General features: G+C 38.6%; 1 protein-coding gene across 1 annotated transcript in view; it reads left to right on the top strand.

The window, feature by feature from the left end:
• Window positions 1-23,071, top strand: part of OXCT1 (3-oxoacid CoA-transferase 1) — a 144,878-nt gene that overhangs the window by 112,074 nt on the left and 9,733 nt on the right. The window contains exons 15-16 of the mRNA XM_003792957.2: window positions 11,843-11,923; window positions 17,914-18,015. Coding sequence (XP_003793005.1) covers window positions 11,843-11,923; window positions 17,914-18,015 — 183 coding nt within the window. The remainder of the gene's footprint in view (window positions 1-11,842; window positions 11,924-17,913; window positions 18,016-23,071) is intronic.

Raw genomic sequence — 23,071 nt, 5'->3', positions numbered from 1 at the left:
CAGAGTTTTATAGTTCTCTTTATAGAGACCTTTCACATCCTTTGTTAGGTACACTCCCAGATATTTCATTTTCTTTGGCACTACTGTAAAAGGAATAGAGTCCTTGACTGTTTTTTTAGCTTGACTATTGTTGGTATATATGAATGCTACTGATTTGTGAGTATTGATTTTGTATCCTGAGATGCTGCTGTATTCCTTGATCACTTCTAAGAGTTTTAAAGTTGAGTCCCTGGGGTTTTCCAGGTATATAATCATATCATCTGGGAAGAGTGAAAGTTTGATCTCCTCTGATCCTATATGGATACCCTTGATTGCCTTCTCTTGCCTGATTGCAGTGGCTAAGACTTCCATTACAATGTTAAAAAGCAGTAGAGACAATGGGAAACCTTGCCTGGTTCCTGATTTGAGTGGAAATGTTTTCAATTTTACTCCATTAAATATAATATTGGCTGTGGGTTTTCTGTAGATGGCCTCTATCAGTTTAAGAAATGTCCCTTTTATACCTATTTTCATAAGTGTTCTGATCATGAAGGGATGCTGGATATTATCAAAAGCTTTTTCTGCATCAATTGAGAGAATCATATGGTCTTTGTTCTTTAATTTGTTTATGTGATGAATTATATTTATACATTTATGTATATTGAACAGCCTTGAGACCCTGGGATAAAACCCACTTGGTCATGCTATATAATTTGTTTGATGTATTGCTGGATTCTATTTGCTACGATCTTATTGAATATTTTTGCATCAATATTCATTAGAGATATTGGTCTATAATTTTCTTTTCTTGTTGGGTCTTTTCCTGGTTTGGGGATCAGGGTAATACTTGTTTTGTAGAGTGTGTTGGGAAGTAGTCCTTCTTTTTCAGTGTTTTGGAAAAGGTTAAGTAATAGGTACTAGTTCCTCTTTAAAGGTTTGGTAGAATTCTGATGTGAAGCCATCTGGTCTCAGACTTTTCTTTTTGGGGAGATTTTGTATAGTTGATGCTATTTCAGAACTTGATATAGGCCTGTTCAACATATCCACTTCTTTCTGGCTAAGTCTAGGAAGGTGGTGTGCTTCCAAGTATTGGTCAATTTCCTTCAGATTTTTCTATTTATGAGAAGAGAGTTTTTTGTAATGTTCATTAAGGATTTTTTTAATTTCTGAGGAGTCTGTGGTTATTTGGCCTTTATCATTTCTGAATGATGAAATTAGGGATTTTACTCTTTTATTTATGGTTAGGTTAGCCAAAGCTTTATCTATTTTATTGACCTTTTCAAAAAACCAACTTTTTGATTCATTGTTGTATAATCCTTTTGTTTTCAATTTCATTTAATTCTGCTCTAATTTTGATTATTTCTTTTCTTCTGCTGGGCTTGGGGTTGGAATATTCTTCCTTTTCCAGTTGCCTGAGATGTCCCATTATGTTGTTGATTTCCTCTCTTTCCATTCTCTTGAGGAAGGCTTGCAATGCTATAAATTTTCCTCTTAGGACAGCCTTTGCAATATCCCACAGGTTCTGGTAGTTCATGTCTTCATTATCATTTTGTTCTAAAAGTTTGGTAATTTCTTTCTTAATCTCATCTGTGATCCAGCTATCATTCAGCGTAAGATTATTTAGTTTCTATGTGAGTTTGCAAATTACTATTGTTATTGAGTTCAACTTTTATTCCATAATGGTCCGAGAAGGTACAAGGAATAATTTCTATTTTTTTTAATTTGCTGAGGTTAGACTTGTGACATAAGATGTAATCAACTTTGGAGGATGTTCCATGGGCTGATTAGAAGAATGTGTATTCAGTTTTGTTAAGATGAAATTTTCTGTAGATGTCTGTAAAATCCAATTGTTGAATGGTTAAGTTTAAATCTAAAATTTCTTTGCTTAGTTTCTTATTGGAGGATCTATCCAACACTGCCAAAGGAGTGTTAAAATCTCTGACTATTATGGTGCTGTAGGAAATCAAGTTGTTCATGTCAGTTGGAGTGTTTCTTATAAGTTGAGGCACATTCTGGTTGGGTGCATAAATATTAACTGAAATCTCATCATGTTGAGTGTTTCCCTTCACAGATATGAAGTGACTGTCTTTATCTTTCTTTACTTTTGTTGGTTTATAGCCTATTGTATCTGGGAATAAAATTGCAACACCTGCTTTTTTCTGATTTCCATTTGCCTGAATTATAGATGACCATCCCTTCACCCTGATTCTATATTTATCTTTTAAGATAAGATGAGATTCTTGAATGCCCCAGATATCTGGCCTGACTTTTTGTATCCAGTCAGCAAACCTGTGCCTCTTTAGAGGATAGTTTAAGCCATTCACATTAATTGAGACTATTGATAAGCCTGGTAGTATTTTGGGTGTCAAGTGTTTTGAAAATCCAGTGGACATTGTTAATCCTTTTGCCACTGTGGAATTTGGGATTTGATCAAAAGTTTCTAAGTGAGTTTACTTTGATGGTGGAGCATTGTGCTGGTCATTGTGGAAGATAGGTCTGAGAATATCCTGGAGGGCTGGTTTAGTTATGGCAAATTTCTTCAACATGTGAATGTCATTAAAGTATTTAATTTCTCCATCATAAATGAAGCTCAGTTTAGCTGGATACAGGATGGGTTGAAAGTTATTTTGTTTTAGGAGGTTAAAGGTCAATGGCCACTCTCTTCTAGGTTGAAAAGTTTCAGCAGAGAGATCTGCAGTCATTCTAATATTCTTCTTGTAGTTTATGATTTTCTTACTTCTGGCTGCTTGCAGGATTTTCTCCTTCATGTTAACTTTGGCGAAGTTAATTATAATGTGTCTGGGAGATGCTTTATTTGGATTGAGTCGTGCTGGGGTTCTGAAACTGTCTGCTATCTGAATTTCGGAATCTCTTACAATGTTTGGGAAGTTCTCCTCTTGGATTATCTCTTGGAGCAGAGCATCTGGGCCTTTTGACCCAACCTCATCGCCTTCAGGAATTCCTGTAAGGCAAATGTTTGCTTTTTTTTAATTATTCCACAGCTCTCTGAGAGAATGATTCATTTCTGCTCTCTATTTCTCTTCCTCTTTGAGCATTTGGGAGCATTCAAAAGCTTTGTCTTCAATGTCAGAAATCCTTTCTTTTGCCTGCTCCATTATATTACTGAGGGATTGTACTATATTCCTATATCTTAGAAGGCTGCAACTTCTTTTCTCAATGTATCAAAATCTTTGGTGATTTTGTCTTTGAATTCATTGAATTCTTGAGACAACTTTTGAATTATTCCTAGAATTTCTATTTCCAACTTTACTTCCATTCTATTAATCTTATTTGCCATCCAAATTCTAAACTTGATTTCTGATATCTTAGCCATTTGTTTATGAATGGGATCTTCTGGTGAGGCTGCTTTGTCATTCCTTGGGGGAGTTGTCTACTCATGTTGCCAGAGTTTTTCTGCTGATTCCACTCCCCATGAATGTTTTTCACCATCTGGCTAGATGAGTAGGCAGGGTGAAATTGGATTGGGGGCTCCTGGGGTTGTAGTTAACAAGACCTTTGCCAAATAGCTGGGACTGGTGACTGCAGCTTTTCCCCTACAGCTTTACAAAGGACCCGTACAGTACTATTGCCTGAGACTCTGGGGACCTGCTTGGTGTGGTGGGACTAGGTGTATTCAGCTGATCTCTGTCCAATCCTAGTGAATCAGTGACTCGGGTTGAAATCTCAGCTGTGGAGAAATACAAGCAACTAAGACATCCCACCCTCCATGGGCAACAAGTGGAATAGGAAAATCAAACCTTCCCACTACAACAGAACCGAGGTACCACCTTGGAAGGTCCTCGAGTAATTTTCCCATTTCAAGAGTTCTAAATCGATTGTTCAGTGAGCACCAACTTTCTAGTGGGAGAGTTCAAAGGTCTTCTGCAACTAAATAGCAGGGGTCTACTGGCAGCTCAAGTGTGGCTCACTCTGGTACTCCATGGAGTCAGAAAGGCCCACCCAGTAGATGAGTTGGACCAAAAGGGTTGATGTCTCTTTCCCCACCTTGCACCTCCTTCACCACCAGTCTCTGGTAACCCAGTCTCTGTAGCCTAGTTCTGTCCAATAAGCAAATGTGCCAGGGCTTTGCACCTGCCAGAGTCAAAGGAAAGTCAGTGCCTCCTCAACTGGCCACCACCCTCTGCCACCAACAGGCAAGGGGAGCTGAAGCTGCCTGCCTCAGGTACTCAATGGCAACTGGGGAGTGTTCCATCTGAGCTCAAGAAATGTTTTTCTCCCTCAGCCACTGTACCTTTGCCCCCACCGCTCTGCAGCTCTGGTATCCCTGTAGGGTGAGGTCTGGCTCCCTCTGGCAGTCATCAAAGTTGGAGAGGTATCTCTCCAAAATTAGACCCCAGTGGGATTGCTCTATTAATGCTGACGCTGGGTGGGAGGTGTCTCCACTTAGGTTCCTGGGTCAGTCGTTCCAGAGTCTCCACCCATCACGCAGAGACCCAAACTTCTGCCCGCTGCTGAGTTGCACTTTCTCAGAGCCAGGACAGACACCTTTCCCCCTGTGCCCTTCTGCACTGTCCCTGGATTCACAGATACAGTGTAGCTGCACTGTCTCAGTCCCTGCAATGCCCTAGCAAAGAACCACGGACATTCTGGTCTCTGCAGGGGTTGGACTTCTAGACCACTAGGCAAGGGGGAGAAGGGTAGACTGGCAGTTCAAAGTGGCGGGGAAAATACTTGTTCAACCTTCTTGCCAGACCAGAGAATTCCCAGGCTCACAGCAGGGGCTCTCTGGAGAAGGAGTCCCAGCTTCCAGCAACTCCCTCTGGTGGGGTGAGAGAAGAGAACCTCAGTTCACCGCTCAGTAGGAGAGATCCCACAGCAAGCAAGCAACTGTCGGGTGAGGGGACGGACACACGTCCTCTTTGGGATGAGTTCTGTACCTGAAATTTATTTCCTTGGAGTTGCAGCTTGCCTCAGCAGAGAAGACATGTAATTATCTATCTCTTCTCTCAGCTCGACTCCCACCCTTTGGCTTTGCTGGGTTTTTTCTGGCCGTTATCTCTCCCTCTGGACTGGAGCTTCCTTTAAAAGCTGGCTCCAGTCAGCCATCATCCTCCACGGCCCCTTGTTCTTGCTGATCCATCCTTCTACCATTTGTGGCCCTGGAACAGTCTCTAGGTCACACTGCTTCTCAGCCTCCCAAAGTGGTAGGATTATAGGTGTGAGCTAGGAACAATTTTTTTTTTTTTTTAAATAGAGCTGGTGAGATAGATCTTATATTTCCCTTCTAAAGGTAGACAAATCGAATTCTATAAAAGTTTAATAGTCTGATTAAAGTCTAGTGAAAAACAAAGAGCAAAACCAAGCCCAGAGTCCCTGTATCCTGCCTCTGGGCTTCCTTTTTCTTTTGTTAAACTTTTCTGTCTGGCAAGTACCATTATCATTAATGACACAACGAAAGTGTTTTGTTCTCAATATTGTATACTGGAAGTGAGTTCTCAAGTATAACTTTCAGACCACAATGGCAAAGAAATGTAGTCACAGTTGTCATTTACTGGAAATGAGCAAAGCTTGGGTACTTTGGAGATATAAATGAGAGTTCTATTTCTAAAACAGGTTTAGATTTTATTTTTATTGCAGTCTGGATTCTGAAGGGATAGGAGAATTGTATCATTATGAAGTTGAGAATAAATCTTTGTGAATAATGTTTTTAGTTTGGGTTAATTTAATTAGTATAAAAAGTATACTCCTGTATACCTTTACTCACTCTATGCTCCTTTTGTCATGCAAACTATATTTAGACTATTGTCTAAATTGTTATTAATATGTTCTCATGAGCATGTGACTATTTTTAGATGTCACATGCTCATCAGAGCATACTGATAATAATTGCTTATGCATCTTATTTATAATCTTCTAGAGGAAAAGTTACAAAAATACCTTGTTCTCTTTTATATTCACATGTTACCTTTATATTTACTTTATCTAAATATTAACTTTTACATGACATTTTGTATTTACCTTTGCTGAAGTTCTTCATTTCCTTACATAGATTTAAATTATAGTCAAGAGGAATTATAAAAGGTAAACTAAGTTTATTAATCCTATTTATTTTGAACCAAATGTGTTACCAAAAGCCAACAAATATGAAGGGTTTTGTTTGTTTTTGTTTTGTTTTGTTTTGTTTTTAAGAAAAATCCTTTTTTGGGAATTATTCTTGAAATAATTTTCAGCAACATTAAAAAGTATCCCAACATGAATAAATAAGGTATTTCTTTGTTAGGATAATTCATCATCAATAAGAGTCTCAGCTAGTTTAATTTTTTTTTATTTTTTAAAGCTTATTCTTTTATAGTTTGTTAATTAGACTGTGTGTAGCCAAGATCTGTCTGTTTGGGGGGGAAATTTACCTTTGAAAAAACATTAATCCTTACATGGTTTTTGCCTTTTATTTCTCTCTTATAATGGAAATGCCTGCAAAAGCAACAAAAAAAAAATTATAATATGGGGTGGAGGGAAGTGGAACACAGTCCAGCAACCAGTGTAGCTGTTAAAAATTTCTTATGTAATTAAATGAGTGGCATTCTATAACTTTATGTTTATGTGCATAAGGACATACTTTTTTTTTTTAAGCTAAAAGCAATACTAATGCTAAGAGAAGCTTTCTAAAGCACCAAGCCAACTCATGAATGGAAAGAGAAAAGACAGTAATTTTTGCTCCTCCCTAGTCCCCACCACCTGGAGGTTGGAGATCATAGGATGAAGCCTTTACAGAGAAAATGAAAGTTTGCCCGTGACAAAGATTTTTGTATTACAGTATATTGAAGAAAAAGGGCCTTCTATTCTAAAATCTCAAAACCCTAAAGACTATTTTCAGGGAATGTGTTTACCGTGTCACTATTTCATTTAGCTAGTCTTCCCCCTTGAGAGTATCTCTGTGACCACAAACTATTATTACCTCTGCAGATAAGAACTGTTTGTAATAACAAATGTTCTCTGCTTCTGAGTTGGCAGAGTTTCTCCAGTGCAGTCTTGTGTGGACTGTTGTCATTTCTCCTGAGCAAGTGCTGTATAAAGGCCAGTAACATCCAGCAAGGATAAACTCAGTGTGAATAAGCTCATCCTATCCTTTTGTTCTGTGTACCTTGATGAACTTGATTTAGCAAATCCCATTCTTCCTTTCTGTGCACTGCATCAGTCATCCTAGTGATGGGACAGTCATGTACTTATCATACAGTATTCTCCAATATTTTATATCTGTCAGGGGGGCGTGTAGAAAATAGTTCAATTGATTTAAGCGTGGAGATCAGTTCGGAAAGGAGAAGGAATGGGAAGGGGCAGTGATAATTAGGCTCCTTTCATGATGTTTTGGCAAGCCCAAAGAGAGATTTGCCCTTGGCTTCCTTGTGCCATCAAAGTTTTGAGTATTCTCAGGCCAAGTTCAGCCTTTGCAGCCCCCCTTTCCAGCAAATTATGGTGAGCCTTGAAGCTTTAGGTGGAAACAGGTGATAGAGGTAAAATGCCTATAATCCCCTAGTTCTCTCTCTACTTTTGCATCTGTATGTTTCATACTATAGTCCTAAGGTGTGTTTGTTTCTCTCTGTTATCATACCTTTATCTCTCTCACCAAAGATAAGAGCAGGCATGCAGATGTACATACTTCTGATAGCTGTGCTTCTCCTAGTGAGCTCAGAGAGTGAGGAATGTACATATCTTAGAGCTAGAAAGCAGCCTCTAGTGGTCCGTAGACATGTTCTCTTTTATAGCTTCCAATCTGTTGGAGTGCTTTGAATCAGAAATACAAATTCAGACAGCATTTACTGATTACTAGTTTGCCTGGGGTTCTACTCATTGCTACAGGTACAAAGGGGAATGAATGGTCTCAGCATTCAGCGAGCTTAGAGGGTATTGGGGGAAGAAAGCACAGGAACATCTAGAGGGCTCGCATGGTGGGGATGCCCCAGGACATCAGAGTGGTGCACTGGGTAGGGGTGCTGGAAAAGTTACCCCGGGGACAATGGCACCTGAGCCAAGTCCTGAAGAATAGGAACTTGTTGTCATTTGAATCTGGGGTGATGAGGTATGTAGTACTATTTGTTCTGGTGGCAGGTGACATGAACAAAGGCTTAAAGACTTGGTCCCTTCGGAAACAATCATTTCCTACAATTTGTGCCTTCTCTGTTGTTGATCATCAGGTCTTTACCAAGGAAGGTACCTGAAAGAAAAAAATAGTGCCACCACATTTTAGAAACACTTAACAGAAAATATGAGCATGTATGGGCTTTTATAGAAAGCAAAATAGTAAAGGAATGTTCGTTTGGCTCAGGTGAATGAATTGTGGACATTAAGAGCAAAAATCATTCTGCTGTGAAAAAGAGAGCTGCTTATTTGGGATTAAGTTCATTGTGATAACGTGAGTCTTATTGTTATGCTAGCAAGGGGATTTATTACTATTTAACAGTTGTTTATTACTTCAGAATTTAGGCCCAGGATTTCATTTTGACATTTAAAGAATTAAAGAGAGATTACCATAACACAAGTATTAGAAAGCACTTGGGTCTTAAGTCACTTAAAAAGAAAATGGTGAATTACCCTACATCTTTCTTGAAGCCTGTAAGTCAGTGGTTCTCAACCTGTGGGTCGTGACCCCTAGTAACAATGAAAATATATCCTGCATATGAGATATTTATATTACGATTCATAACAGTAGCAAAATTACAGTTATGAAGTAGCAATGACAATAATTTTGTGGTTGGAGACACCACAACATGAGGAACTGTATTAAAGGGTCATGGCATTAGGAGGCATTAGGAAGGTTGAGAACCACTGCAGTGTAAGTACTGAAGGGAGAAAAAGAGAAAAATTAGGTGCAGGAAGGGGATTCAGGTATTTACCAAGGTTGTGATGAAGTGAATAAATAAGGCATATTGAGACCAGGAGTCCTTAGGCCTGCTCAAAGCATTTTTAGGGCTACACTTTGTTCCTGTGTCTTTTCTGAGTCTCCTCCTGGGGACAGAAAGAAAGAAGCAGAATGATAAGAATGAAAAAATCTGCAACACCTCAATAACCCTGGATATTTGCACATAAATTCAACTCCTCCTAGTTTATTGCACTTCAAAACATTTCATTTGATTTCTACGATGATCAGATAAGGAGAATAAGGCAATGGATGAAAAGAATTTAAGGGACCAAATGACTGTTCAGTGACAGAGCTAAAACCAAAAACCTGGTCTTTGGATTCCTAATATAGTATTCTTTGCTGCCACACTATACCGCATCTCTTTATTAGGATTTATTTTTAAATGCTAGAGATCCGGCTCTTGCTCTTCCTTTGTGAATCACTAATGTATGCAGCTGCCACAGCACACGGGGAGGCTCAGCCTGGCACGCTTAGAATACAGTGCTAACGTGGGAGCCAGTCAGGCTTGGGCTTCATAGCTAACCTGTGTTGAATATTGAAACTGTGACATTTTTTCATCTTTCTGCATCTCATTTTCTCTCTTTGCTCGATCCGTGTTATGTCTTGGAACCAAATGTGAATGGAATCATCTAGTTCCGATGTTCTAACTGTAAGGACACACTTGGTGCCAGTTTCCTGGGCAAGCCATATGGTTTGCCCCCAAATTAACGTTGTGTTTTCATTAGTTTAGTGGGGGTCTTGGGAATTGTGTTTAGGCCATTTTATGCATAATTCTATGTCACATTTTATATAGGAATTTAATTCCTTGGTAGATTAGAGAAATGTTAAATGTGGGTTGTATAAATAATACCAGCTAACATTTATTAAGCACTTGCTCAGTGTCAGACTCCTGCATTTCATTGAAGTCTTACAATAACTCTGAGAGGTAGGGTATGAATAGATAAGAGCAGGCGTGTAGATGTACATGTTATACGGGGCAGGGCAGGTTTTACATGCGAGTCCTTTGGCTGTAGCCTGCACACCTAACCACTATGTTGTACTGTTTATGCAGAAAATGAAATGGTCTGTAAATAGTCTCTAATGGTAGAGTGCAGTTAATTCGGTCAGTTGAAATTCATGATTCCCCTTAAAACGGTGTTGGTTGTTCATTAAAATCCAAGTGGTTGCTTTCACACCAAATGTAGCTCTTGCTCAAATAATGAGAACAAAGTAAGAGCTCCCTGCAGAAAATGTTCTTCAGAGGTCTACAGATTGTTCGCTTTGTCTGAAGTCAGGTCTGGAATTCATTGTGACATGCTTTATTTGAGTTATATTAATGTAAGGAGACCTGACAACTGTAGAAGTTTGAATATTCATCATTAATTTCACCTACTTCATTTAGCTTCCGTGGCGTGTGCAAGGTTTAAAATCTTGAAAGGAAAACAGATAACGAGAACCAAAGTGAAAATGAGACTTTATTTTTACATCTATAAATTTTCTAATCCATTAAGTTCCAGAAACATATAACTTGTATTTAAAGGTATCTGTCCACATTGTATGTATTTTGCACCTGTTTTGACTGAATTAAGGTAATACAGTTTATCTTGTTTTAAAATGCATCCAAGGTTCCAATTCATTCATTCATGCGTGTATTCATTCAAAAACGGTCGAATACCTTTTATGCTTTGCACTGGTTTAAGTACACTATTTAAAACATTTTAATTACCGTTGCATTCCTGAGTTAATAAATCATCACACAGAATAAAATCTTGTTCATCGAATCCAGCTATCTGGAATTAATTGCCCCTGACCATATAATTGGTCTGACACGAGTTTGGGGAGAGAGATAAAGCAGAATGAAGTGTACTTTTAAATAAATCAAACATTGAGATGGCTAAAGATGACGGTGACATTGTAGGTGGTGCATTTAGATCCAAAAGGAAGCAGCAGAAACATTTCGTCACATTTGGGAGAAGATGCAGAATTGCTCAGTTAGCCTTCAACCTCAAGGGAAATATTAATTTAGGCTTCTGGTGCTTGCTACTTAAAAAGGAGCTTAATCATAATCAGAAGAAAAGGATCTGAAGGTCAGCTCCAGAGAGCTGGTGTTTCATCTGTTCCCGCAGATGTGCCTCAGAGGCCACTTCCGTATTGCAGGAGGGGTGGGGGTGGGAGGACAGGGCTGGAAGGAGGGAGTTATGGGTGAAAACCTGGTTTTCACTTTTATTCCCTGTTTTATTTGGTGTTTGAAGAAACGGTACTGTGGCTAAAAGCTACTGAAAAAATATGTCTGTAAGCCTTCTCAAACGTCTTACCAAGGAGCAAACTGAGGTTCAGACAAACTCCAGGAAGAGCGCTCTGTAAGAAAGTGAGTGTAGCTGTGCCACAGTAAGAAATCAGTAGACAATGTCTAAAATTGATTAATTGAGGAATAAATAGTATGGTGGACATCATATTTAAAAATGTGGATGTAAGAAGAAAACACTAAAAGAAAAGGTACGTTGAAATGGATTCCTTTTGAGAGCAGGTCTAGGGATGAGGAAGAGAGGGAGGGCGCCCTCTGTCTTATGCCTACATGTTACTTTTACTTTCTTGACAAATAAAAAAAAAAAAATTTTAAAAAGAAGACTTATGCATTTATGTTCTGTGTATGCTTCGTATCCTGCACAGATAGCTGCACACATTTTTCAAGGAGACCGTTTCCCGGAAGGGAAAAATAAGCAGGATATGAGAAGTGTACTTTTACTTTAGCTGCTACGAAGAATAAGGCTTGAGGGGTCAAATTTGTGGCAGGGTATTTCCCACCCAAATCATTTACACCTTTGGCTATCCACTTGGCATTCTTCCGAAATTATTTCGGGGACAGATGACTGTGCAAAGATTTTAAAGAGCTTGTACTTTGGAGACAATGTCCTCTGATCGTTCCTTTTTGTCCTATAGTCCTACCAATTCTAAATAAGAATTACTCTCTAACTACTCTTTTCGATGTTTCTTTTTTTAAAACAGGGAAACACACATAAAATCATGGAGAAATGTACGTTACCACTGACTGGAAAGCAATGTGTCAACCGCATTATTACTGAAAAGGTAAGTGCCTTTCTCTTATTTCCTCTCATAGCCGCCACCACCTTTTTTATTTATAAGCATTTTTAGAAATTTTTGTTACCTTTGGAAAATGTGTTATTTTGGTAGTCTTAGGATTAATTTAGTCTGTGGGTAATAGGAATAAGGAAATTCATCAATTTAATGTTTCTAAATGTAGAATTCGTGTGCAGCTCTCTGGAAACATACACACAGAATTGAACTACTGTCATTGGTAACTTTAACAATGTGATATAATTAGAGAAAAGGTTTTTTAACCAATATATTTTAACTAACGATATCAAAATAAATGATGTATGCAAAGTCAAGAGTATATTTATCATTCCGACCTTTCTTCTTTTCTAAATCACAAGTATAAATTGTTGGATTTCATTTTAGGAAATTCACTCAAAACTGGGTTTGAAACTTGGGTGCAAATTACAGTGCAGGCCAGCTGTTTTCTGTGTCACCCATATTTTCTGCCCTCTTTTATAAAGAGGGACATCAGAACACACCAGCCATTTTAAATGCTTCTCTAGACTTTTCTTCTTAGTTTGAAAATAAATGTTGGCCAGTGGTACAACTGAAAGTTGTTCAGATCTGAGAGAAGCATCACTGACAGCTGTGTGCAGTAGGTCACTTTTCTGACTGAGATTGGAACCCATTAGTCAGCTGAGAAGACGGTGCTTTCTTGATTTGTGATGAAGCCATAGAACAGAATTATCTGTATCAGCCTCCCCACCCCGTCAGTGCTGTTCCTTTTGCCAAGAGCTGTAGCAATCTTGTCTTGGCATTAATCTGGCTTGCGAACCTTCACTGGGCTGTGGCAACAACCACCCAAAAGCAGGCCTTTGAAATAGGTTAGGATATTTATAATACTTCCCAGAAGCCAGATTTTAAGAAGGTTTTATCCTAAATGGTCACTTCCCCAGAACCGTCTATGTGAGATACCATAAAGGTGACTTAACAGAGAACAAGTGGATAAAAGGGCAGAGTATTTGATCTCACCATTTCTTTGCTGAGTCTTTATCATTGATTGAAACCCTTCCAAACTATGGACAGGGCTTGTTGAGAGAAATATGTTACTGTGAAAATAAAGACAAAGCATTCCTTGATCCTGTTTTCTTTAGTAAAGTAGGAGTCCTTCTAAGGATAGTTCCAGCAACCGTCTTCCCCTTTCCTCCGTAAGCCCTCTGCACACTGTCTGATTCCCTGTGTGTCCTGCCTGGTTCTTTCCAATTCAGGGCTTCTCCCTGCAATGCCTCCTGCTTGTCCCTTTCCCCTCCTTAGGCCACCAGTCCTTTAAGCCTAATACAGTTTGCCTCTTCCATGGTGAAGAGGTCTTGCACCATATCATCGCAAAGCGATTCATCCTCAGAGTGGCCCACCGCTCATTTGGGCGTGCATCATCTAAAGTTTTCTGATGACATAACTTAATTGTTATTTAACTTTACGGCCATTTAAAAAACTTTAATACCTTTTCTTAATATCCACATTATTGTTTAATTCATCTATTCCTTTAAGCATGTTTTGAGTGCCTTCTCTAAACAAGACTGTTCCCAAGAATGGGTTACAGAAAGGAAGAGCATGCAGTGTCTGTCCTCAGGGAGCACATTGAGTTGGGGTTAGACAACCTGGCCTCCAGCATTGCCAGCAGTTAGAGTAATGCCCACGATAAGGCCATGGAAGAGACACACACCATGTACTAAGCTAGGGACATGGAGGAAAGCTGTCCAGCAGCCCGTGCAGAGGTATCAGGGAAGGCTTTTAGGTGGTACAAGCTTTTAATGTATTTTACAGGCATTTCACAATATGTACTTTTCCTCCTCCAGTCTCAGTTTTCTTTCTGTCTGCCTTAACACTCTTCCAACTTCAGTCATACTAAAATGCTGAGAATTACATTGCATTATCCCCTGCCCATGTTCTTCCGAGACTTTGCATATCCTGTATTTTTTCCTGCAGCATTTATGCCACCCCAGTCCTCTGACTAATTCCTGATCATGTTTATGTCTTAGCTTTATATAAGGTGGACATACAGTTCACAATTGCACACGAACTTTATGTCCACCCTGTGTTTCTTTTCCTTGAAGGTTTTCCCTGTCTCTCCCTGTATCTTCCTTGATTCCTTATACTTAGCCTACCTTAGCACTGGCCACCCTTATACTTAGCCTATCTTAGCACTGGCCACCCTTATTCTTAGCCTATCTTAGCACTGGCCACCCTTATACTTAGCCTACCTTAGTACTGACCACTGTATTGAGATAACCTCCAAGTTCTGCCTGTCTCATTCATCACTGTTTACCTAATATTTAGGATGGTGCTTGACCCATACTCAGGGAATACTTATACTTTTCTTGTTAAGAAAACTGATAGATGAATAATGGTTCTTCAGTGATAAGTAGGAGTTTTATAAGTTAGAGAGGAAAACGAAAGAGGATCTTCCAGGCAAAAGGAAGAGGGCATGGAGTCATGACAGTGTTAAGAAAACACGGTCTGTCAAATAACCTGTGAGTGGAAGTGGCTGGAGCGAGGACATGGCTAGATTGTGCAGGCTGAGGTAGAAAAGGTATTGAGGTGCCACATCATGGGGGTGGGAGTTGTAGATGCCTTGTTAAGAAATGTGGGTCTTATCTGGAAGGCAGCAGGAACCCTTCAGTGATTTTTAGTAGCCAGGAAAACAGTCAGAATTATATTAGAAAAACCACTGTACCCTCTATGTAGAATGGGGAAAAAAGAGATAAGGCTGAATCCAGTTAGAAGGGTCCATCAGTAATCTAGACAAGAAATGTCAAGTTCTTAGACCATGGGACAGAAGGAAATATTGAAAAGAGATTTAGGAGATAGCTTCATCCTAATTTGGAGATGAATCAGACATGGTTGATAAGGCAGAGGTGATTGCTAAGTGTTCTGGCTGGAGAGGATGGTTGACCTACTATATCCTTAATGAGCCCAGACCTGGAAGATATGGGGGGAGCAACAGAGACATGAAAAGACTAGGTTATTTTGTACATTCTCAATTTAATGTTCCTGAGACTATACAGTCAGAAATTTCAGGAAACAGTCGGAGATTTGAAGCTAGAGCTTATAAGAGAAGTCAGTATTGGACTAAACTCGTGGGGATCATTAGCATAGGGGGATAATTTGAGCCTTAACTGTAGACAACATTGTATAGCAAGAATAAGAAGGGCAGCTAAGTCTGGAACTTTGGGTTCATTAGGAAAGAGAATGTTACATGTTTATCACTGTGCTCTATACATGGTTGGTGCTCAGTAAATGCTTGTTGGATGAGTGAATGAGGATGCGGTGCCGTTAGGACTATGGGTGTGTCCAGCCCTGCCTCTAGCAGGTGTACAAGCAGAATCCTATTATCAACTCCAGGGAAAATTCCATTAGGATGCCTTTTGGACTTTGGAGGTTACTATGACCCTGATTTTGTAGATTTGAGCTGTTAAGAATGAGGTTATAAAAGATGCCTTACTCACCAGCACCTGGGCTGTGATTAACTGCTTTATCCATAATGTAGCCTTTTATGATAGGGATAAAGTAATTAGCTGATCTATCAGTAAGACAAAGTAGTTTCAATATTATGCTTGCTAACTGAACAATTTATTTTTAGGTTTTAGTCTCCATTTTTATCAAGTTTTTGTTTATACTTTATGTCACTACATGGAAACCTTCCTAAGTATTTCAAAAGTAGGTTTCCTTCTTTTTTAAATAACAGATGCTCGCCTTTCTAATACATGATCTTGGAAGCTAATTAAGGTTTGATGAAAGTGTTAATAGAAGTTTTTTAAAAGCAATAAGTTAATTTGCCATAAATTTTATCTCCCTGATTACTGAAGCCTTCTACTCATATTCATGATACCACAGTTATCTTGTCCCTAAATCATTCATGTACCTTCTCTTAATAACATAATGCAGAGGCTCTTTTTCTCTTATTTGTTCCATTTTTTAAAATTTATAGTTCATAACGCACAGGAAAGTAAATCAGTGTGAATAGCTCTGTGAAAGTGCCATTTTGGAATGAAGCAAACTAATGGAGTATATAGACATTCCTAAATTGTATTTATTTTTTCTCTTGGGACACACATTTCTTCTAAAAATTTATTTTGTAACATAAAAATGTACAAACAAAAGGGAAGTTTGCTGAAATATTTTCTCTGAAATTTCAACCCCCTATTTCAGTACTATCAACCAAGTTATCTGTGAATTCATCAAACAAACCAAGAGGGCAAGTATCACTGGTCCCAGTGATGTTTTGTTCCTGGGGAAAAATATCTATCAACTGGAGATCATAGTCATTTCAGGCAGGTGTCCTCAAACTATGGCCTGCGGGCCACATGTGGCCCACCTAGGACATTTATCTGGCCCGCCAGGTGTTTTTGCCACCGCTGCCTGTCCTGCTTAGCAGCTGACTTATCCCGGGGCCTGCAGTCTGACCCCCAGTCTGAGAGACAGTGCACTGGCCCCGTGTTTAAAAAGTTTGAGGACCCCTGTTTCAGGGCTTTGATCTGGATTCACACACAAGTGGGATATGAAGTACTAAGGAATAAGCTTGTACAATGTTACTGCTATGTCCCAGTAATGGTGCTCCTATTATGTTTTCTTATTATGTTTGTCCTGAATCATAATCTTGGGAAGTAGTTTTTTATGATAAACATCTACAAATACATTGAGAGGTTCACCAAAGGTTTCATAGCTGTTGGGCAGCAGACTGAAATTCTCCTTCAGTTCATAAGCCAGAGTTCTTTCCTTTACATGTTACTGGGTCTTGGTGTTAGCCTTCTAGCAGAAACATATTTGAAATTGACATTTCAGGGTTTTGACTTCCCAGGTAGATGGTAATAAAAATGCTCCTGTAAATAATGCTGAATTTAGATTAAATCCAGAGGAGAAGGACGATCTGCGGAGTGTCACAGTTAAGTCCAAGATTAGGAAGCAAACCACAGGAGCCGAAAGAAAGATACCCAGTGCGCTGAAGGATGACTGTAGATCCAGAGAGTTAAAGTCTTAGCGAAGTGGCTTTTTTTTTTTTTAGAGCTTCACATCAATAAACAATCTTGACAGGTGAGCCTCCTGCTATTGCAAGTATGTGAGCAGGGGCCATCTGAAAAGAATATTTTGAATAATTTTAGGGGGCAAGGCTATACTAAATGACTTGGGAGGTCCCTTCCACACAGATTATCATATTTCTAAGTGTGAAAGGGTGTGTTCTAAATCAGATACAAACAGCTTGACCTTAGCTGGTCCATTCTACCAGCGGAGGCCGAGCTGGACCATTGCACTGCCATCTCCTGTTATTACAGACCAACATGTTACGGTTTCTGGGGAGGCTGGCCTTCTCATGCTTGCCCTAAACATCAGCATCTTCACTTGATTCGCACATCAGAGGGGTATTCTTATGCTCTCCTCTCATGACCTAAGTGCTTTTTATGGAACTTAAAGAGAAAATCTGAATAGATCCCTGGGTATATGTCAGGGCCAAGATAGTTTTTTTTTTTTTTAATAATTAGTCACTTCAAAGTGCTGCCTTTTGTTTCCTGTTACTCTTTACCCAGCACCTTTTGTCAACTTTTTTCCAATCGTCCCTGTGTTTTTACTGTCCAAATATCCCTATCCTCCTTCCCTCTTTTTCTTCGTTTCTTTCCTCTTCAAATCATGATTAATCACTTCATTGAAATTTGACCAAATGTTTTAGACTTAAAAAAAGGAAAGTAGTTTTAAAACACTGGTTACAATAGCATCAAATGCCATCCGTGGTCAACACTCATCTATTGTCTGGCTTCCATGCTGTTCCACAGCTAATTGCTGATTGGGGAGCCGGCATTTATTTTCACCGAAATGTAATAGTTACTGTAGACATTTTTTTCAGTTCTAATTTTCTGATTCTTTTGTCCTGGGTTTTGTCTCTTTTTTAGGAATTTGAGAGGTTATTTGTGTTTTGTGCCATAATTATTGTTAAAAAATCACCATTGTCGTTTTCTTAACCCTGACAGGCTGTGTTCGACGTGGACAAGAAGAAAGGACTAACTCTGATTGAGCTCTGGGAGGGCCTGACAGTGGAGGACATAAAGGAGAGCACGGGGTGTGATTTTGCAGTAAGTGTTTCTGTGAACAAATCCAGCCAATTACCCTATATCATGGGCTTGCTCAATGGGTGTTTTTAGGGCATGAACCATTAATTTATGATCATTTTTGGAGTTGACCTTTGCAGTAAACAAGAGTGAAAGGAAGGGTGCCTCCAGATGGGAGCAGGTGGGAGCAGAGCCATGCTCTGACTCATAGGCTGAGGTTTCGCTCAGGACATAGCTGCAGGAAGGAGGGGGAGGGACCACCAGGAACTGCTAAAAGCAGAAGGCAGAGCCTGAGCTCTAGGCTGCTATATGTGCAGTCCCTTGCCACCCTGTTCTTTGGTTCTGTGTCTCCTGTGGTTAAACTTGGTTAATTGAAGAATGTATGCCACCTATGGGGAAATGATACTTCCTCATTATTAAACACATATGATTTATGACTCTGATTGATTTCTATTCCTTATTATTGCATCTATTGTCAATATTAAAATGTTGGGCTTCTGATACCACCAGATTTATAATCATGAAATAGGTGTATCCTGCATTTGAAGATGAATTTAGTGGATAAAACACTCAGACTTCACAAAGCCGAATAAAATTCCTTTTTAAAACCAAAAAATACTGTAATTTCCCTTTAAAATAAGTGTATCCTCATAAATCACCAATCACCTAGCTAATGGGGGTTTGTAGCCTGGTTCAGCCCATTTAAAGTGATTCAAAAGTAAAGATGAAAAGTCTCTGAAGAAATGAAGGAAAGGGATTTGATTCTCAGATACCTTTTAAAGAACCTATTATACTAATTAAAATGAAATATATTTATTATATAATGAGAAGAGAATATGTTAATGTTACAGCTGCCATCTTAGAAAAACGAACTTAACCAAGTTATTTGATACGTCGTGCATATATTTTATGTCTTCTGTGCGTACTACATGGCTGGCTCATACCTATCAGTGCATTGAAATTATTTTTTAAAGATAATTTTTGTTGCATAATTCATTATTCACTTAATAACTGTTCCTGGTACTGTACCAAGGTCTTTGTCTATTAACCTTTTCTGAACTTTCCCTTTGAAAAAGGAAGTTTCCTAGTCATACCTTACACGAAAAACACATCTTTAATTACTTTTTCAATAATCTTAGTGAGGGGAGAAAAGGGATTGTTTATACCTGAAATAAATAAATAAATAAATAGCAAACAGTTCTTAATCAGTTGTTCTTTATTTTTTTTCTACGTGGAAGAGTTAACCTCTTCCTCAGGTAACATTTGTGAGATGTACAGAATGTTCAATTTTCTGATGCAAAAAAGAATATACAAAGGAAGACTTGCCTTGTTACATAGGGTTCTTTTTCATCCATATGTGTAAATCAGCAATCAAAAAGATGCATTTTTACTGTTTTTACCAAAAAAGGTGCTATTTCCCATATTTTGATACACTGAAAAATACCTCTGTGGTCCTCTTGTATCTTGTATATCACTACAATCCCCTCTTTCCACACTGACATACATACACTCTTGTTTCCTCTAAATTAGGCTATTGAGATGAAAGGTTAATTTGTATGTCACTGTTGTCCAAATAGTGAAAAGGCATCCTGTTAACTGAACCTTTGAAACAGAGAACTAGGTTTTGAGGTTCTGATGATCAACAGCACCTCTTCAGATCCTGACATATAAAATCACTTATAGTGGGTTGTTTCTCTGATTAATAAAATGTTCTGCTTAATAGCTGGGTTATCCATAAGGATATAGTCAATAATATGAATACCTTGAGGGTAACATTTCTTTTTCTGTTTATTTAGAAGATCTTCCATGTCAAAATTCGAAAGACATTTCATTTGGTTGTTACCATACAAGTAGCCTTGGTCTCTATATTTGACTATCTACCAGTTACTCAAGATTTCAATTTCATAGGCAGCATTATATTCTATATGTAACTATTTACCAGTTACTCAAGATTTCTGTTTGAGAAAAGGCCCTATACCTTAGCCTTCAATGTATACCTAGCATGGAGTGTTCTAGAAGGAAATGAATTAGCCAGGTTGTTACCTCATAAGGAAAAATGGTAAACACCTAGTACAAAACACTTTTAAAATGTGTAGGTAAAAGTTCTGTATACCTAAGAATCTGAGCAAGTGAATAGGCAAAAGATATAGAATGTGGACATCAGAAAATACTGAGAATTCTAGAGAAAAGACCAATTATGCCAGTAGCTGATAATAGGTCATGACCACACTGTGGCTATAGAGTATTAAAAAAGAATGATTATAGTGGAGTATTTGTACATCTTTAAAAAAAGAATTCCTAAGACTCCTGTATATCACAGTACAATTTGCCATACCAATAAAAAATATGGAAGGAAAATATGTCTTATATATATATCGCATGAAACAGCTTCTTTAGAAAATCTGTAATGACTGTCACAGTTTATATTTATGGTGTTTTGTCAAGTGAAAGGAGCAGTTTCCTTATTAATTGGTAGGACAGTATCTTAAGGATCATGTAGATCTGGAACTCCAAAGAAGGCTGTGGAAATTTTGTCATAGAAATGCAAATATGGACTGTTTTCAGAACCTTCAGCATACTCGTATACATCATAAGACACTGATCAGGAGCAGTTTATAGCTAGTGAAGCCACCCCATGATGGACAGAGATCTTGTTCCATGCGATCACACTTCCTCAGACATAATTGTGGTGTTTCATGGGGATTGAGTTCTGATTTATTGGAAGAGATAAAAGAGCTGGTCAGGTAGAGGTAAGAGTATTGACACTGCTGTGAAGGCAAGGGTGGAGGCTTGGGAGTACAGTCACACAGGCTTCCAAGATACGAACCCCAGAAGTGGGAAATCTTTGGCTCCCAGTTATAGGCAGCAAACAACAGGTCTCCTACTTGGTGGGGGGGGGGGAACCTTTGCTGCCAAGCTTCTGACGTGTGGCTGTGAGAAGACAGCATGTACTTCCTACATGAAGGCTAACCCCAAAGGAGAAGTCAAGCTGAATTTCACATTTTTCAGTTCTTCTGTTCAAGTCTTCATTCAGTTAAGTCACTAGGGGGCATGTTGGAGTCCAGGGTATTACCCTAATAAGCGTCCTTCCACCTGAAGGGAATATGAGAGCTGGAGAATAAATCTTGCACCCCAGTGCTGTTGAGGGTTAGAGGGCCATGTGCACATGTTCATGCCCTACAAATGCTAAATTGGGATGCTGTTCAATAATGCTTTTCTGTTATTCTTTCTTTTAAAAAACTGTGGTAAAAAACATGTTAACATAAAATTTGTCATCTTCACCATGTTTAAGTGTGCAATTCAGTAGTATTGAGTGTATTCACATTGCTGTACAACAGATATCTAGAACTTTTTCATCTTTCAGCACTTAAAATATACTCATTAAACACGAAGATTTTCTCTTCCTTCTCCCTGAACTTTGGCAACCAAAGGGACTATAGCTACACACCATCATGCTGAATAATTTTTTTAGTTTATTGTAGAGATGGGAGTCTCACTTTTGTTCAGGCTGGTCTCTAACTCCTGACCTCAAGAAATTCCCACCTTAACCTCCCTAGTATGCTAGGATTATGGGCCTGAGCCACCACACCCCATCTGGCAACTCTTTCTGCTTCTGTGGTTTTGATTCTTTAGCTATTTAACATGAGTATAACCATACACTATTTGCTCTTTTGTGATTGGCCTTGCAGTTCCTCCATGCTGTAGCATGGAAGAGGATTTCTTCCCTTTTTAAGGCTGCTTAATATTTCATTGTGTATATAACACACTGTCTTAATCCATCTGTTGGTGTCCATTTGGGTTGTTTCTACCTGTTGACTATTATGAATAATGCTGCAAAGAAGATGGATACATGATTGTACAAGTATCCCTTTGAGATTCTGATTGAAATTTTTTGGATAGATACCCAAAAGTGGATTGCTAGATCATAAGATAATTTATTTCTAATATTTGAGAAACTGTCATACTGCTTTCCACAATGGCTATACCATTTTATATTTATATCAACAGTGCACAAGAGTTCCAATTTCTCCACATCCTCACCAACACCTGTTGTTTTCTGTTTAATAATGGCCATCCTAATGGGTGTGAGTTGTGAATGATTGTGGGTTTTTTTTCTGTTGTTGTTGTTTCTCAATAAAATAAAGTAAAATAAACTAGGTTATTGTGAGGTTACAAACAACCAGGTCACAAATGTTGACTTTGTTAGGTAGCATCCCACACCAAAAGGTGTGACATACACTCCTACCTTGTGCCTTTTTAAGTGGGAACACACCAATCTCCCCCTCCTCTCCCTAATTCCTCATTCCCACCTCCCCAACTTGAATAGAATTAAGTTTTTCTCCTGTGTGAGTGTTTATTGATTGTCTACTGACTTCATAATAAAATTGAGTAATTGGGTACTTGCTTTTCCATTCTTGTGAGACTTTACTAAAAAGAATGTGTTTCAGCCCCATCAAGGTCAGTACAAAGGATGTAAAGTCACCAACTTTTCTTACTGCTGAATAGTATTTCATGGTGTATATATATATATCTCTCACCATTTGTTAATCCATTCCTAAGTTGATGGGCACTTAGGCTGTTTCCACATGTTGGTGATTGTAAACTGAGCTGCAATAAACATTCTAGTGCAAATGTCTTTATGATAAAGTGATTTTTCTTTTTATGGTTAGATGCCTGATAGTGGGATTGCAGGGTCAAATGGGAGGTATAATTTGAGTTCTTTGAGGAGTCTCCATACTTCTTTTCAAAGAGGCTGTATAAGTTTGCAGTCCCACTAAGAGTGTAAAAGTGTCCCTCTCTCCACACCTGCTCCAGCATCTGCAACTTTGGGACTCTGTGATGTGGACTATTCTCACGGGGGTTAGGTGATATCTCAAGGTGACTTTGATTTGCATTTCTGTGATGATTTGGGATGATGAGCATTTTTTTCATGTTTGTTAGCCATTTGTCTGTCTTCCTCAGAGAAGGTTCTGTTCATGTGTCTTGCCCAGTGATAGATGAGATAATTTCCTCTTTTTTGTTGAATAATTTGAGTTTTCTATAGATTCTAGTTATCAAGAGTTGTGTCATAAGCCTCATA

Source organism: Otolemur garnettii, unplaced genomic scaffold, assembly GCF_000181295.1.
Source record: "Otolemur garnettii isolate 467f Iridium unplaced genomic scaffold, OtoGar3 scaffold00063, whole genome shotgun sequence".
NCBI lineage: Eukaryota > Metazoa > Chordata > Mammalia > Primates > Galagidae > Otolemur > Otolemur garnettii.
Note: the sequence above shows the minus strand (reverse complement) of the source record. Positions and strands in the feature narration are given on the sequence as shown.